This window comes from Protopterus annectens, chromosome 2.part0 (assembly GCF_019279795.1).
Source record: "Protopterus annectens isolate FY-2018-M chromosome 2.part0, PAN1.0, whole genome shotgun sequence".
NCBI lineage: Eukaryota > Metazoa > Chordata > Ceratodontiformes > Protopteridae > Protopterus > Protopterus annectens.
In genome coordinates this window covers 1,372,403,307-1,372,422,283 of record NC_056728.1, presented here as the reverse complement: position 1 = coordinate 1,372,422,283, position 18,977 = coordinate 1,372,403,307, and the positions used below count along the sequence as shown (strand labels likewise).

At 41.9% G+C, this 18,977-nt stretch overlaps 1 protein-coding gene across 2 annotated transcripts in view; it reads right to left on the bottom strand.

Annotated features, from left to right (window-relative positions):
• Positions 1-18,977, bottom strand: part of ALPK1 (alpha kinase 1) — an 873,475-nt gene that overhangs the window by 118,136 nt on the left and 736,362 nt on the right. For both annotated transcript variants that reach the window (XM_044061550.1, XM_044061549.1), the window contains exon 12: positions 10,260-10,413. In XM_044061550.1, the coding sequence (XP_043917485.1) occupies positions 10,260-10,413 (154 nt within the window). The remainder of the gene's footprint in view (positions 1-10,259; positions 10,414-18,977) is intronic.

Sequence of the window (18,977 nt, the reverse complement as noted above, 5' to 3'; positions counted from 1 at the left end):
GCTACAGATCACCCTCCATGACCCAGGACCACCACTCCACCTTTCTGGAGACACTGGAAAACATGAAGGTCCTACCAAACACCCTGACATTGGGCGATTTCAGTTACCCTACCATTCACTGGGAAAACTACTCGAGTACAAATTCCCAGGCCCAAAGCTTCCTGGAATTCATCAACTCTAATGCTCTGTATCAGCTGGTAAACTCCCCTACCAGAGGTGAAAACATGTTGGACCTGGTAATCAACAACATGGACAACAGGTGTTCCACACCGGAGGCCAACCCGTCACTGGTTAGATCAGACCATAAACTAATCATTCTGGATGTCCACACCCCCCCACCACCCCCAACTAAGCAAACTTCACCTTACTTAGGACATAGGTTGTAAGTTTCACAGCCCCCACACTAAAGGATAACGTTGCCCAAGATGCAGAAACCTTTACAAATGCACTCTATGAGCACCTACAAGGATGCATGGATTGTGCCATCCCTAGCAAAACCAAGTTTCACTCCTCTAAGATAAGGAAACCAGTTTGGTGGACCCCTGCAATAAACAGGCTATGCAATAGAAGGAGGAAACTAGTTCAGAAAAAAAGCAAATCCCAAGAAGGAAAGACATCCCTGATCAATATCAGTAAGAAACTGAGGTCCCTCATGAAATCATCCAAGGCTAACTTCGAAAGAAAAATAGCCAATGATTCAAAAGATAACCACAAAGCCTTCTTTAGCTATGTTAAGAATCTAAGTGACAACTTGCAGATATGCACTGAACTAGTGCAAAATAGCACAAAATATACTGAACCTACTGATATTGCCAACATCCTGGCAGATAGATTCAGTGCAAACTTCAGCCCCCTCTCACCTCCATAAGGGCCCACAACAATACCGGAAAAGTGTAGTGTCCCAAAAATCACAGATGCACAGGTGAAAACAACCCTTTCAAAAGCCAAAAACACAGCATCAATGGGACCAGACGGTGTCCCAGGCTGCGTCTTGCACAAACTACAGAACAAACTAATCCCCCACCTAAACACGCTGTTCAACCTCAGCCTCACCACAGGCTATGTACCCATAGAATGGCGCACAGCAATGGTTATTCGTCTCCACAAAGGAGGGGCCACAACTGACCCTGGTAACTATCTCCCCATAAGCCTGACTAGCCTGGTCTGCAAGGCTATGGAGCGCATTATCATGGAATTCATTAAAAAAGACATTAGGAACCTCCAAACACTTGACCCGACCCAGTTCAGCTTTGTTAAGGGCAGATCATGCCTACTAAACCTGGTTGACTTCTTCAAGACAGTCACCAAGGCCATAGACGAGGGAAAGGTGGTTCACACAACCTACCCTGACCTCACCAAGGCTTTCAACACCATTCCCCACTCGGGTATTACAGAAAAACTCACCAGCCTGAACATAAACCCCTACGTCACAAGATGGGTTGCCAACTGGCTTACAGACAGAACTCACACGGTAAGAATAGTGGGCACCAGGTCCAACTCTAATTTAGTCACAAGTGGTGTCCCGCAAGACTCGGTCTTGGGACCCCTCCTGTTCGGCATATACTTCTCAGCAGTACAGGCAAACACAGGAGGACTATGGCTAACCAAGTTTGCCAAAGACTGCAAAATGGGAGCCATAATTGACTCTCTGGCTGACACGGACATCCTCCAAAAGGGCCTTACTGAGATGGAGACCTGGTGTCAAAGTAATGGCCTCAAGCTAAATGCCAAAAAATGCATAGTCATCCCGTTTGGGAAAAACAAAACACCCACCAATTACCACATAGGTGGCAGCCCCCTTAATACAGAAGAGGTAATAAGAGATCTGGGGACCCAGGTAGATATTAATCTCTCCTTTGACAATCATATTGCCAAAGTAGTTAGGAAATCCTTCTATGTGGCCCATCTAATTACTAAAGGGTTTGCATCTAGAAATAAAGAGGTTATAGTGCCCCTCTATTCATCACTCATTAGACCCATCATAGAATACAATGCCCCATTTGGGATGTAGCTCACAAGATACTTCCAACAGCTGGAAAGACCACAAAAGTACCTCACCAAGAGGATTACTGGTCTCAAACATATGTCCTATGCAGCTCGACTTAAAAAACTCTGGCTGTACTCAGGGGCATATCGCTTACTCGGAGGTGATCTCTGCCTGACTTACAAAGCCATGTCCAACTCAGAATTGATGGCCATGCTCCACCTAAAGAAATCCAAGTCACTGTGAGCCACGCGCTCTAGTGAGCTAAACCTCGCCACAACAATAAATAGAACATGCTGGAGGGATAGATTCCTGTCACAGAGACTCCCCATGCTTTGGAACAAAATTCCAAATTACATCAGGCAGAGCCCCTCACTAACACTCTTCAAGAGAAACCTTGATGAGTGGATGGGTAACAGAAAATACTCCCCAGGGATCACTTCATTGGCTCTGCTTGACAGAGGATCAGTTAATTAATCAACGGGGCAGCAAAAGCTGACACACTCTGGCTATGCTTGCAAATGCCCTCGGGCAGATAGCGTAGGTCCTACCTATGAACCTATAAAAGCAGCTCCCGAATAGGAGAGGTCCCAGCACAGAATCCTGCGGAACTTTACTAGTGACTGGTCTCTCTGTGGAGGTAACTTGCCCTACATTGAGTATTTTCATCCTATCTGGGAGCCAGCAGGCAATCCAATGGGTGATACAGGGTTTTATTCGCAGTTTACTTAGCTTTTCTACTATGCCTGAGTGGAGAATTGTGTCAAAAGCTTTGGCCAGGTCGGTGTATACCACTTTGCCTTTTTCCATTGCTTTGGTGATCTTTTCAAAAACATCCAGCAGGTTGAGTAAGCATGACTTGACCTTGATGAATCCAAACAGGTCCAGTGTTTGAAAGTTCCCTGTGTCTTGATTCATTAGTTTCACATTTAGTTTTCCCATGGCTTTGCATATGAGGTCAGTCAGACTTATAGGAGTGTAACTGCTTGGGTCTGCGGAAGGCCCTCCATTATGCAGGGGAATGACTGTAGCTGTTCTCCCTTCACTAGGTTGAGAATCTGCATGAAGGCTGAGACTGAGCAGTGTTGTTAGGGGTGCGGCTAAATCATGCTTCGTGCCATTTAAGCTGCATTCAGGAATATTGTCAGGACCCATTGATGTAGTATTTTTAGCTTTTAATAACACTTTTAGGACTTGATCTTGTGTGATAGCTGGAGTATAGCCAGTTTCAGGTACATCTTGAGGGACAGACAGTGGGGAGAGAGGGATAAAATTAGAACTAAATTTCTCAGCCAGTAGGTTCACTATACCTTCAGCCTCAGTGTAGGTAACATTGTTCACAATTAGCTCAGCGTATTATTGCATTGTGCTTTTGAGATTATGAACATGATTGTCTTTGGTTTGGGTAGCTATTTTAGCCTCAAACTTGTCTTTGGTGGAGTTTATTTAGTTACTAAGTTGTTTGTTTATTTCAGTTTCAAGATCTCCAACATTCTGGGAATTACTCTTCTTACTTTTGTTCAAAACTCTTTTCCTTTTATTACAAAGCTTGTTGACATTATAGTTCCACTATGTGGGTTTTGTTTCTGGGGTTTGAACTGCATTTGTTCCTGTGGGGTACAGCTGCATCTGTGCTGCTGTTTACATGCTGGTATAGTGTGGTGGTATACATTTCTGCATGTTCACTGGAGTTAATTAGGTTTGGTGAGGATTTGAAGCTTGCCTTACCACTTAGGAGGAGGAAGTTTGTTTTAAAGAAATTTCAAAATATAAAGATCTCTGATTTCAGTTTTATTTAGAAGAATGCTTTATGGTCAGAGACCTAACAAGTGATAAAGACACACAAGGGATGGTGCAAATGCTCCCATATTAGTAAGGACCATAATTGGGGACAAATTTCAACAGAATCAGGGACAAGTCAAGAAAAAAATCAGGGACAATCAGGGACACTTTTAAAATATTAGTGCTATTAACTTGAAACATTGACAGAATCAGAGCATATGAATTAATACACATTTTCTGAAGTAAAAAAAGTTCATAACTCTTAATTATTGTCATTATTCATTAAGTGTAATTCACCACCTTTCCTCCAAAAGTCACTAGTTTTAGGAGGAATTAAGAGGGACAGAGTTAAAATTTCAGTCAAAATCAGGGACATTTGAGAGGTATGGTAAGGACAAGATCCAAAATGTTATTCCCCTAGTGGGTACCCTAACTGTTCCAGGTCATTTATATTGACAAAGTCCAAAAATCTCTGCTTGTGCACTAGTGGTGGTATAGATTTCCCAGTCTATAGTTGGCTAGTTTAGATCACCTAGATTATTGTTATTTGTATATACTGAACATTTTTGTCATTGATGTTATTCCCCCCTGAAGGCTCTGCTGTGGTTTGTACTAAACCAAGCGGCTGTTATTAACTGTTTGTTTTTCTTTTCATATTTTATTTTGTTGTGGTATGGCTTCTTAGCTACTTATGCACAGCATGTGAAATACTCTCATAAGGACTGTTTGCAAGCTTCTGAGCCCCCTCCAAGCCTTTCTGTGTTGGAGGGAAGCCTTCTAGCTTATCAGTGGGAGTGGTAAGCACTAGGTAGCCTATCTACCACAACAGGAGTGGTTTCTGGCCCAGAAATTGAAGTTTACTGGCCATTTAGGCAGTTTTTTCCATCTCTCTCAACTTTCTGGTTTAAACTCCCACATTTGCACTTGTTTCCCACCTTTCCTGTAACTAGTCTAGTCCAGATACAGATATGCTGTATCCTAGGACTGTTTGTAAGCTTTTGAGCCCCCCCCAAGCCTTTCTGTGTTGAAGAGAAGCCTTCTAGCTTGTCAGTGGGAGTGGTAAGCACTAGGCAGCCTATTTACCACAAGAGCAGTGGTTTCTGGCCCAGAAATTGTAGTTTATTGGCTGTTTGGGCAGTTTTTCCACCTCTTTCAACTTTCTGATCTAAAAGCCTGCATTTACGCTTTTCCCGTCTTTCCTGTAACTAGTCTAGTCCAGCTACAGATTTGCTGTATCCAGGACTGCGTGTAAGCTTCTGAGCCCCCCAAGTCTTTCTGTGTTGGAGGGAAGCCTTCTAGCTTATCAGTGGGAGTGGTAAGCACTAGGTAGCCTATCTACCAAAAGAGAAGTGGTTTCTGGCCCAGAAATTGTAGTTTATTGGCCGTTTGGACAGTTTTTCCATCTCTTTCAACTTTCTGGTTTAAAAGCCCGCATTTACGCTTTTCCCATCTTTCCTGTAACTAGTCTAGTCTAGATACAGATTTGCTGTATCCATGACTGTATCTAAGCTTCTGAGCCCCCAAGCCTTTCTGTGTTGGAGGGAAGCCTTCTAGCTTAAGCTTATCAGTGGGAGTGGTAAGCACCAGATAGCCTATCTACCACAAGAGGAGTGGTTTCTGGCCCAGAAATTGTAGTTTATTGGCCGTTTGGGCAGTTGTTTCATCTCTTTCAACTTTCTGGTTTAAAAGCCCACATTTGCACTTGTTTCCCACCTTTCCTTAACTAGTCTAGTCCAGATACAGATTTCTGTATCCAGGACTATTTGTAAGCTTCTGAGCAGTGCCAAAGTCTGCTCTTCAATTTCTCCCTTAGATCTGCTAGTTCACTCCTCTCCTGCACTTTTACTAGCTTATTAGTCTAGCACTTTACCAAACTTCGTTTAGTAATTATTGTAGCACACAAAAGTGCTACCGGCACTAAACGTTCTACATGGAAACAGCTCCAGTACTTATTATTAATGCCCATCCCTCCAGGTACATCTAAAGGTCAGTTCCCTGTGCTTTTTCCTATTAACCTGGTGAACTTGGGCATCCTGAGGCACTGTAGCAACTGCCTCATGTACACCGACAACCCTCTCCTCTTACCTCCCAACACTCAGACTTGTGAGAGATGCACTTATATATCCAAACTGGAAGCCACGCACTCTCCAGCCAAGACTGGAATAGCTGGTCAAGAGGAAGAGGTCAACACTTGCACTGCACCACATGGAACACAAAGCCCTCCAGAACACACACCAGCACTGCCTTCACATAAAAACACAAACCACACACCCATGTTCGCGGAGGCTCTCAATAAAAATCTACCCAAACAGCAGAGACCTCCAAGGCAGAAATGCACTCGACCACAACACAACACTAATCACGAGACACATAACTCTCCTAAACAGTGTGCCACTCAACCAAAGCCTCTAAGGCAAAACAGCATGCCCAACACACTAGTCATAGGTGACTCAATAGTGAGGCACACTGATATCGCACTCACTAGGTTGAATAAGGAGAAAGTAACACTCAGCTGCCTGTCAGGTGCCAGCATCCACTACATAATGCATGCACTCAGGTCCCTCAACAACAGGTACAAATATGACTCTGTCATCACACATGTGGGTGTGAATGACCTGAGATGTACCTCCTGGACTACATGAAAAGAGAGAAGAAGGAGCTCTCAGATTATGTAGCCCAGTCGGGTATGACCCTAGCCCTGAGCAGCATCCTACCATCACCGAGAATGATACCACAGTACAAGCAGAAAATGACTGATTTCAACAATTGGCTAAGTTTTTCGTGTCATTCTAAGGGAATCCCGTATCTGTCTGCCTGGGATGACATGATTGACAGACCTCGATGCTTTGATAGAGATGGCCTGCATCTGTCACCCGTGGGCTTCCAGATACTGGCCATGGCTCTTGCCACCCTTATAGTGCCTTTTTTAGGTGGTGTTCCAAAAACCAAATTACCACCGTAAGAGCTACAAACAAATGCAATCTGATGGTCATGCTGCTCAACGCTAGAAGTCTAAATCTCAAAATGCACTTGCTTGAAGCACTCCTTAAAATGGAGAACATCGGCATTTGTGCTGTAACAGAGACCTGGTTCAAGGTAGCAGAAAGCACCCCTGCCCTACCAGGCTATAACTCATTCCACACCTTTCGGCCCCAGAACTTGGACCGAAGCTCGAAAGACGGTGGTGTTTCCATATTCATAAAGGATGCACACACCTCCAGACTGGTAGCCAAACATAACGAATCAGAGATACTTCAGGTGCAGCTAACATTAGGTAAGACAGCGATTCAGGTCGTAGCCTGCTATAAGTCCTCAACCATGTCCCAAGACTCAATCTCCACATTCCTAAGCACCCTGGAGAATATTACGGTCCAACCTAACACTCTCATACTGGGTGACTTCAACTACCCCTCCATTAACTGGGAAAACTACTCATGTACCAATACACTTGCCCAACATTTCCTGGAATTCATTAATTCCAATGCTCTGGACCAGCTCGTTCTTACCTCCACTAGAGGTAGCAACATCCTTGACCTGGTCATTACTAACATGGGCGACCATTTGTCTACACCAACAGTCAACTCCTCCCTGGTTAGATCCGACCAAAAACTAATCACCTTGGAAATCCACATAACCCCCCCAGCCGCAAAGGTAACCACCAATCATAGAGTATAATGCCCCATTTGACATGTACCTCACTAGACACCTGCAACACCTGAAGGGGGCGCAAAAGTACCTCACAAAGAGGATCCAAGGCCTTAAACACTTGCCCTACAGGGACAGACTCAAAAAACTCCTACTATTCTCTGTCTCATATCGCCTACTTAGAGGAAATCTCTGCTTGACTTACAAAGCCATGTCTGACCCAGCTCTGTTAGAAATGCTACATCTAAAGAAATCCCAATCCCTCTGCACCACATGCTCCAGAGACCTCAACCTCATTACCACAATCAACAGAACATGCTGGAGGGACAGGTTCATAACCCAGAGACTGCCCATGCTATGGAATAGACTTCCCATAAATGTCAAACAGAGCACCTCACTGGCCCTCTTCAAGAGAAATCTTGATGAGTGGAAGGGAAACAGAAAATTCACCCCGGGGATCACTCCAGTGGCTCTACTCGACAGAGGCACTGGGAACCAAGGTCAGGTGGCATGATGCCAGGGTAATCCTATGGGCAAGGCTTGCAAAGGCTCCAGAGCCATTAGCCTTGTACATAACCTATGAACCTACATAGTTAAAATTTTCAGATTTAGTTTTCTGGGTCCACATAAAAGACATAGACATAATATGCAACAGTACGCTGTCATTAGCATGGCAACATATCACAGGGAAAGCATAAATGCGGTGATTCTTAGTATATTGAAAGCACTTATATATATATATATATATATACAGATTGAATATATGACACTGAAGTACAATGATAACATGCCAGTCTGCCGTGCTAGCTTAAAAAATAACTCAATAATCCTCAAAACGTAACAAAACAAATTAAGGAAAGCACAGTGAGAAAGTAATATCAAAAATACCAAGAAGGCACAAACTAGGTATGCTGCATAATAAATGGAACTAATTAAATTAGACAAAAAGAGTCAATTAGGGGAAGAGGAAGATTCTGAATAATGTAAATGTGAGACAGAGGATATAATCTATGGAACCTTTTAAAGTTTAGCAGTAAAGAAATGTTTGTCAGTGTCAGACTTCTCTTGCAAATCACTGAGAAGTTATATGTGCTGCGTGCAGATCTGAATACTGGTTTATGTTATATAAATGAAAAAGTGGTTTATATGAAATAATACTGCTTAAGAGAAACATGAATTAGGTGAAGAAAGTGAGAAAGAGAAAGCACACCAGAAAACTACATTGTTCAAACACTGAATTCTGAAATCAATCCAGATATCTAAAAATGAGGGCAAAGTCCATACAGATAATTAACATCAGGCTATATATTCAGCAAGATGCACTGAAAAGTAATGCTATTACTAATAATAAAAAGAACCAAAAATACACCAGTATAACAAGTTATATGAAATTAGAAAACATTCAGCTGCTGAACCTGTTTATTGTTTCTTTACATTTTTCAGTGACTGTGCAGTATGATACTGTTGTTGTGTCTTTTGGCTTTTCCCGGTTAGGGGTCGCCACAGCGGAACTCCGGTCTGCTAATGATTGGCAGTAGATTTTTACGCGCCGAGTTGCCGGCCCTGATGCACAACCTTCAACGAAGGTACGCCCATTCACGCATGTCTCCACACAGAAGACGCTCTAGCTGAGAATCGAACAGGACAGCGTCTTACTGTGAGGCGACAACGCTACCGCAGCACCGTAATTGAAGTAAAAAAATAATAGGATTCTATACACAAATAAATCTTTATATTGTGATTAAACGCTACCCAACTCGACCGCAATACCTTTGAAGAACTCCTCAAAGTTTTCGGCAGAGTGGAACATGCCTTTGATACCACTTCAATGCTCTTTGGGGAGTGGAAAATATTTCATTTTCATAAGCCAATAATAATCTACCAAGAAACAACATCTACTCCACCACCCCAAGTGTTGTCACTTATGAAGAAAGAGCATGGTAATCTTCTTTTTCCCTTGCTGAACTGCTACTGGAGTTGAAGTGTGAGCATATTCAATTTTTTAAAAAGTAAGCACTGATTTGAAGTCATAGCTTGTTGATAAGTTAGTCCCCTTAACTTTTGGTCCTGACTTAAAAAAAAATCAGGAAACTTTTTACCAAGCTGTTTGTGCAGATCATACTGAGAACAATCTCAAGATACTGATTAATGATTTAGTCTGAAGGCACTTTACAGTACAGTGAAAAGTAATCTCATTTTAGTCTGCACCGTTACTTTGTTTAAATAGCCACTCAGCAATTCAATGTATGCATGCGTGCATGTGCTTAGAAAGAGAGCTGGCAGTGACCACAGCAGAATAATTTTACATTAAAATGGATAGATTATGTAAGAAAGTTGTAAAAACATATCTGAAGGATAGACAAAAGTAATAATCAATGGGGCACCTTCTTAAAGGGAAAACAAAAACATTTAGTGACAAAAATAATATGGCAGCAGTTTCTTTTCCTGGAAAAGTAACAATCTGAGCTGCAACATGAGTGTATTAAAGAAAAAAGTAATGACAGGCAAGCAACGTCATTAATGTTCTCACACTTTCCCAATCGTTTTTGTCCTGAGTGACTGAGCTTTCATAACTATTACTGTTGTACATTAGTTATTTCATTAGAAAAGAAATTTATTTCAACCCAGCAACTGCAAAGACGTATTTCTAAAAATATCTTCACAAACGGCATTACAATTCATAATACAGTTTGTGTGAAAGTTATCTCATATTATCAGATACAGAAAATAAGGCAATTTGCAAGATACCTATTGCCAAAAAAACTAAACTGAATTGTATAGGCTGTTTCTTTATTAAGATTATCCTCAAATAAACAACATGCTTTTTATGCTACATTATATGCTGTACCTCCCAACTGATTCCTCTTGATGTAGAAAATGGATCCAAAAGGCATTTCTTTGTACACCTTTTTTGTCACATCTGAGATAGTCTCCCAGCTGAATAACTGTTTCCTGTGCTGTCCAAAGGTCTGATTTCTTGGAGTACTTTAAAAGAAGAGCATCTAAAGGAAGAAAGGACAAATATTTTTATTACAGAGCTCATATCGCAAGACAGACAGACTGACAGAGATCGATAGATGGAACACAGACACATATATAGACATAGATATACAGTAGATATAAATCACATCATTGTCATCAGTTGCTATTTGCATAGCAATTTGCAAAAATCAAAAATCTGTGGCCAGGCTTTGAATTGTAAACTCCCGTTTCCAAATATATAGCTAAAGCAAACTGTTTATATACAGTTCATATTTCTGTCTACCTAAGAAAATAGATGCAGAAAATTACTACATTGTTCCTTTACTTGTTGCCTCTGCCAGAATCTTGTCCTATGAAGATGCTCCCTGGAGTTTGTGGACTGGGGAGGGACACTGCACAGATGTGTCACCTACACTACCACTAATGATGTGTCTAAGCTGTAAGAATGGTCCATGCGTTTAAAATTTGCAGCTAACAATGCTGTATATAAAATAAATATATCATAACAGTACTGCTGGGGTCAGAGTTTTCAATGTACCACAGAAAATGCTGAAACTGATTGTGAACATGTGTGATTCATCACCAGCAGTCTAAAATGGGTAGTCCCAACATTACTCACTGCCCTCAATTTGTCTGCTGGAAGAAACTTTGGACCCAGCGCAAGCTAACAACTACTGGAGCTTTTGTTTTAAGGAAACTGCTTATGTCTGAATGAGAACACGGCTAATGGTGCACAGGTTTTTATCCTTCTTTAACCAGTGCCACAACCAGACTCATGTCATTTCAAATGGTGCATTGGTTTGAGGATTCATGAATGTCTCAAGTCTGGAAGATGCAATGGGTACTATGCATTAGACAAGGCAATGGGGCATCAGAGCTCAGGAGATTACCCTCCTTCAGGTATTGCAGTGCACTTTAACCATAATGTCACAGCTGTGCAAACCAACTCTAATGCACACTTTTTAGTCATGTGGGACACTGCTGTGTGTAGTATTCATAAGACTGAGAAGACTGTATATAAAAAAAGAGTTTAAATTGTACACAGAGGCTTGGAGGCTAGTGCGTACCTCTCAAATGTCCAAATTGTTGCAGAATGTCTTGATTTTTGCCTCATATTTTTGGTCTCTTTCTCTTAAAAATTGTGGTTTTCTTGCAAATCACTGAGACAACCTGATGACTGAAATCACTACATGATGACATATGTTTGAGTTTCAGACGTCACATCCTTCAGAAAATGCATGTTTACACAAATTCTGTTACTCTAGCAACTTTCTAAGTTTATATGAGCAATATTTAAAATCCATCCCTATTTTTGGTCCTTTGTCCTCCCATTTTGTTAGGCTTTGTCCAGATTTCTTGCACAAATAGGTTGAGAGGTATGAGGCTAGGATAAAGATTTGTGCAGGATTACCATTACCATTTAAACTTACAAGGTACATGCAGGAATGTCCTCTGTTTTCTTTGTTTTCTGCAGTTTATTTAGCACTTTTGGTAGTTAAGGGTGAGATAACTGATATTAGTGGATATGGACTGAGTCAAGAAGATTTTAAGATTTCATTATCTGCAGATAATGTCGTAGTGTTTCTGTACAGACCAGAAGAGGAATGATGGAAATTGTTTGAAGCACTCAGTTCTGACAGATTTTCAGGGTTTACTATCAAGAATAGGGCAGTGAAACCAAACTATGCTCATTATCACTATTTGAAAACAACTCATCAACATCTATGGGAATCTACCCGTATGAAACAGCTGGGAGTTTAGAGGTGATTCTGTTGAAGCATGTATAGCAATAACATATGAGGTGCTTAAGAAGAAACTGAAAACTGCAGACAGTTAATATTGGGGGTCTGGAATTGGACCATAGCCTGCACGTGCTGCACTCCGTGTTCCAGTGGCTGCTGTATGCTCAGTAGGCCTTCCTTATAGGTATCCCTCAAAATGTTGTTAACTCAGTGAAGGATAAGAAGGAGGACTTGATTTGGGAAAATAGTGACTCCAGGGTGATGGGATAATTGGTGAAGAATATTATGAGAGACGTTATATAGGATGGCAGTGATTCTAGGATGGCAAGGGGAAATGATAATGCAACAAAAATTAAGAGAATTAAGCAGGCAAGGCGGTCAACTGTATTTTCAGTACATACAAATGAAAATTTTGCATTTATTGTGTATGAAGACTTATCAGGTGAGGCAGAAACATCTGACATTCTTAGTATGTGAGAACCAATGGGAGACTGAGTGGGTGGCTGTATGAAGTTACTTTGAAAAAAACGAGGGCTCCTTCATGTGGGATTAAACAACTAATGCAAGTATTAAAACAAGTGTTTAGTGTGCTTGTCAAGTGAGAATGATTGAAGCTGATGCTGTCTATAATGAGAGAAGTGTAGGATGAGTATTGTTTCAGGAGACAGACATCTAGGAAGACTAAACTGATTTTTAGTAACGGTTGTTAGCTGATTGGGGAATATAGCACAAGACTGTAAATGAGTTCATACTGTCAAACTTGCTGAGGCTGGAGCATGAGGGGTTAGTTGACTGCAACATAATTAGGTCATACTGGATTGAGAAAAATTCAGCCACTGAAAATAAAAGTTATATACTTACCATAACAATAGATCTGTGTTGTCTGCTTTCGTACTCCTCAATAGATGGATCTTTTGATCCAGCCAGATCCAACTTTGGCACGCTACAGATTTCTAGATCGAAAGCACAGGGTCCTCCCATTACCCATAACCCCCTCCCTGTACTGATTTACCTCAGATCGAGTTTTCCTGCATGGTACAGTAAAGGACATGACTACCCCCACAAAATGGAAAAATATTATCTATGTCTAAAACTATATCAGGGATACACACCAAATCTGTAAAATACAAGGCTCCGTTGAAATAGTGTGGTCACTCCAAAATCAAGATATTATGAAAGTTGAATCTTATAGGGTGGGTGGAGGGACAGAATGTTCAGGAGTATGGAAGCAGACAACGTGGACCTATCATTATGGTAAGTACATAACTTTCGTATCCAAAGTTGTCTCTCCCATCCTCAACAGATGAGACAGTGTTCCCAGCTATTCTACACTTTGGGAAGTTTCAAGGAATGATACTCCAGAGAATGTCTGAACCAAAGGATCCTCTCGACCCAGACTTCCAAGTCCAGCTAGTAATGAGATATTAAAGTATGTTCACTGGACCAAGTTACCACAGCACAAAGATCATTAATAGGAACCCTACAAAATATGTTGTAGAAGTAGCAACTGCCTTAGTAGAATAAGCATTGGGAGTGCCAGGCAAAGTCAAACACATCTCCTTAGATGCAGTCAGATAGCCATCATGAGAGAGTCACTTCTGAAACTACTTTTCCCAGCTGACAGAAGAGAAGGACACAAAAAGTTGGTCAGCTTTTCAAGTAGCCTTAGTACGGTGCAAGCAAAATATGATCTGTTTATGGACTTCCAGAAGATGTAGCATGGATTCACCTTTGTTGGAAAAACAGAGAAAGAAGACAGACAGATTGATAGTCTGGTTCAGCAACTATTCTGAAGCCACATTGGGAAGAAAGGAAGGGTTGGCTCTAAACAATACCATGTCCTTGTGGAAAAACAAATATGGAAGTTTGCACAAAAGAGCCTGTCGTTCTGAAATACTTCAAGCAGAAATGCTCCCTGTTAGAAATGGTGTCTTCCAGGAGACATATTTTAGTTCTACCATTGTGCCTTGAACTCTCTTTCCCAATAAATGCCCCTTCTGACACTACGTGAAAAGCCCCCATGGTCACTGTGGCATGTGGGGAAGGGAGAATAAAAGGATGCCCTATGAGACTAGTGAGGATTCAGCCACCACTGAATATGACTTCTGTAAATCTGGGTGAGGTACATGGAAAAGTTCATCCACTGAAATCTCATTGATCATTGGACTTTAGAACCCACTGTAACACTCTCATGTAAAATATGGCTATTGGGACTTAGTTGATGGATGCTGCCATCTATCCTAGAAAGTGCAATATGCATCTGGCTGGGGGGTTTTGGTGGGAGAGTACTGTCAGTGCCTGATGACAAAGGGTTAAAATACTCACCCGCGGTGGTGGTGCTGCGGTAGCGTTGTCGCCTCACTGCGTAGAGACATGCATGAATGGGCGTACCTTCATTGAAGGTTATGCATCAGGGCTGGTAACTTGGCACGTAAAAATCAACTATCAATCATTAGCGGACCGGAGTTCCGCTGTGGCGACCCCTAACCGGGAAAAGCCAAAAGGCGCAACAACAACAACTTGGTATCCAGATGGGCTCTGATGAACTCTATAGTTTGGACAGGCAGCAATTTTGATTTTGTCATGTTGAAAGTTATCCACAGCTGGGAACATATCTGGAGCAAGGAGTCCATGGCTTGAATAAGGAGAGTCCTGGTGGGAACAGTTATTAGCCAGTTGTCTAGATATGGGAACACTCAGAACCTCTGCAGTCTAAAATGAATAGCGACCACTGCCATGCATTTGGTGAAATCTAATGAGTTCTGGTGAGACCAAAGGCAGGACTCTGAACTAAAAGTGAGTGGCTTCCAGACAAAAGTAGGGAAAACTCCTGGAATGCCTGTGAATTTTGATGTGATAGTATACTTCCTGAAGGTCTACTGAGCATACCCAATTGTCCTTCCTTAATAGTGGTAGGATGGACTGAACCACGATCATTTGGAATTTTGTCTGCTTTATGTACTGATTTAGGTAAATAAGGTCCATAATGGGCCTGAGGTCCCCATTTTTCTTTGGCATCAAGAAGAACCCGGAGTACACTCTGGTTCCTTGCTGGTCTGGTGGGACCTCCTGAACAACTTCCTTGTCTAGCAGCTTATTTATTTCCTGTGCTGTTGCCTTCTGTTGTGTGGGTGCAACACTGGGGATTCTTTTTGAATAAGGGGAATGGCAAACAGGCGGGATTGTATGCCTCTGGCTATGATTCTCTGCAGCGATAAATCTTATATGATGGTTGTCCAGTCTACGGGGTGCAGATACAAGCAGCAGTTAGGCAACCATTCAGGAGTGCTGAAAAAGCTTGTTCAAGAACGGACCTCAAAAGCTTTGGTTGTGCAGTCCAGTTTTGCTGCAAGGGTGCTGTCCATTATGATTACTCTCCCCTCTGCTTCAGGGCAGGCTATCATTATAGGCATTGGGAAGCCTTGACACTTGTAGAATCAAAATTTCTTGCCTCCTTTTTGATTCCCAGAAAATGCCCACTGAGGGGTAGAAAAGCATATTCCAAAGGCATACAAGGTCTTGCCATCCTGTTCACTTCTTAACAGCATCTCTTTAACCTTAGGCCCAAACAAGTTGGGCCAGTCATAGGGGCCATTAACGAAGGATGTCTTAAAGTGTTTCATGAAGTCACAAAGAATCATCCAGGCATGCTGCTGCCTGCTCCTCTCATTGTGCCACCTGCATATCCACCAATTTCTTGTCTTCCACAGAAAAGGACCTGGAGAGGGACTTGGTAAGTCCTTCATCAAGTACCTCTGAAAGCATGTTATATGGGCCATACATTTCAGCTCCCTGACAGCAAAGATCAATGAAGCATATACCCACCTCTCCCAAATCTGTGTAACTCTCAGGACTCTCTGTTGGGGGGGGTGTACAGTAGAGCTCTCTTCAGAGAGTTCTACTATACCCACTTCCCAAATCTGTGTAACTCTCAGGACTCCCTGTTGGGGTGGTGGTGTACAGTAGAGCTCTCTTCAGACAGCTCTTTCTTGGTAGCCACTGCTACCACTATGGGGTCTACCACAGGACCCTTGATTCAAAAAGTCCTATCTTTTGGAGAAATTAGAATCTTACTGGGCTTTCAGGGGACTGGTTCAACCGTACCCAGTTCCTTCCATGTCCATCTTAAAAACAGGTCTACCAGTTCATCAGTGGAACAGACCACCCAAGTAAATGGGCCAACCGTAAATCCTTGTGGAATACTGATTCCTGCTGGGAGGAAGGAACAGTGGACCTCCTCCTTTCTGTCTTAATAATTCATTACATCTGAGTGACGCCTCCAGGTGCATCTGCAGTTAACTCCTACTGATTCCTCTAGGTGTCAAGCATTGCTTGATCATATTTGCATCAATAATTCAAAAACAATGCTATGTACAAGGTTTTAAAAAAATGTTCATCTTAAAGCTTACACAATGGTAAATTCAACTGTATTAATATTTGACCTCTGTCTAGTGCAGATAAATAGATATTACATTTTGTTTTAATGATAGTAATTTATATAGATATAATCTTCCCATTTTTCTAAATATCTCAACAACCAAGTAACACAGACAGAACTCCTTAGCGTCACATGAAAGCTGTCAGCTAGATGAATAAATGCTACAGACTGTATGTGTGTAACTTGAGTGTTTGCTGAGATATTGTAAGTTGTTTATAAAATATTACAAATGTAATAGTTACTGTGTTTACTGTGACTTATAAAATTCAGTTTAAGACTTAGAACCTAAAGAATACTACCACTATAAAAATAGTTTGTCGTGAAGAGTTTGCCATTTATACTTTTTTCATAATCCCTGTAGTTCCAGAGATATGAACATATGTGTGAAGTGTAAGGACATAATTTGATTCTGTCAAAAGGCTTAGGCTCCGCCCATTGGAAGTTACAGTACAAACTTCCTGAGCTCCATTGGAGTGAATGAGTAAATAACTTTAGTATTTCACCAAAGCAGATATCTTTAAGGGGCAATCTGGAGGACCTCTCCCCATCACTGAAATCAATATCTTTGGTGAGGGATACCTACAGGGAGTTCATATGCCTCCTTGTGCACCCATACTTTCAGTGTACTTCCCAAGTATGGTGATTAGGAGAAAATTCAGAAGCAGATGGAGAGTCCATGATGCGGGCTGCCTCGAGACACTGAGGAGTCTGGCCATCCTGATGCAACAGTAAGAGAGGAGAGAGAACTCAAAGAAAACCAGGGTGGTAGGTATGGATCTGGCTGGGGAAGGGAAGCCTGTTCCCTAGACTGTGAGAGTACTCTCTCAAATGTCGACACCAAGACAGGTCCCAAAGAAGCCCTTGTAGGTTCTTAGGAACCCGATAAGCATAAGCTCTGAGAACTCATTTGATTCAGCTATGAAGCTAACACTGGAGCCAAGCTGTTGACAGCCAAAGTGTTGAGAGGGAAACATGGGTCTGAATGCTTTGGAGTTGACCCTGATCCCTTCCTAGTGCCAGCCCCAACCCCTCAACTCCAAGATCCATCAGGATCTGAGGCAACTGAAGTCGACTGGGTCAAAGATATAATTGGACTCAAACAGATCCAGTATTTTTGATCCAACACAAGTATTACTCAGTGTCCAATTAGATCCAAAGTATTTGAATCCAAGGTTGGATTGAAGAAGGAGTCACCATTAATGGAGAGAGAGGGACAACTCCCGACCCTCCAACAGAGGTCGGCACTGGGAGAAACCACAGCTGGATCTGGGTCCTCAAAAATGTCCTCATCATTCTGCCAATGTCTACCTCAGGCAGGCTTCTAGTAAACTGCACTGATCTCAGAGAAGGGGCTGTGGATGGAGGCCTTGACAGCCTATGGAAAGATCTCTCCTACAAGTAAGGGGACTTCAGCCTGAGGCTAATAGGTCAAAGGGAGAACCTGGGCCTAATGAAAAGAGGACTAGGACACACAGTCCTGATAGACTATAATGATGGATCTCATTGCTTGGAAACTTTTGGAGCCAGTTCTGATGGATCTGCTGGATTAGGAAAACGTTTCCTGGACAATTCTTTTCATTATGCTTCTCCTTCTCCCATTCCTTGTCTTTCACTTATTTCTTTTCATTAGACTTCTCCTCTTCGTTCATTTCTGATATCATTTTAGAAAGGGAGAAGAAGAAGAAGATTGAGATGAGAAAACTTATCCCACAGTGGCAGGGAGAAGCCCCTTTAGAGAGCATTTGGATCACCTGCCTGTCAATGTTCTGGCATCAAAAGCAGAACAGGCCATTCAGTCCTCCTCAAAGTGTGTGGCTTTTACACAATAAATATATTTAGAATAATCATCTTGAAAGGGGGTATTTTATACCCACAGGAGACACATTTCTTAAAGTCACATGGCTTGTCTGACATCCTGACTACTAAAACCCCAAACAACAATGAATGCAGCAGTAACAACAATAATCACAAAATTATGCAGTGCTGTAAAACACTACAAATAAAAGCACATTCTAAAGCTACAACCATCTTGAAAAAGGCTCTACAATAAGAAGGTGAGAAAAGACCAGAAACAAGAGAAACAGAAGACAAAGTTTTTTTTTTGACTAGGGAGGACAGAAAGGTGAATGAGAATATCTTGCAAAGACCTAAATACACTAGTAAAGGAAGGAAGTTAGCTATGCCTAAACCTTTCACACACACATTAACCCAAGAGATCTGTGTCTGTAGCATTCAAGTGGAAAATGAGATCTGAGCAAATCAGTACATAGAGGAGGATTATGAGTAAGGGGAGGAACCTAAGCCTTGGATCCAGAAAGATGAAGAATGGTAGAAGTTGGATCCAAAGACCCATTTGGTCAGGAGCACTGAAGAGACATCGGTTGTAGGAAACTAGAGGTGAAAC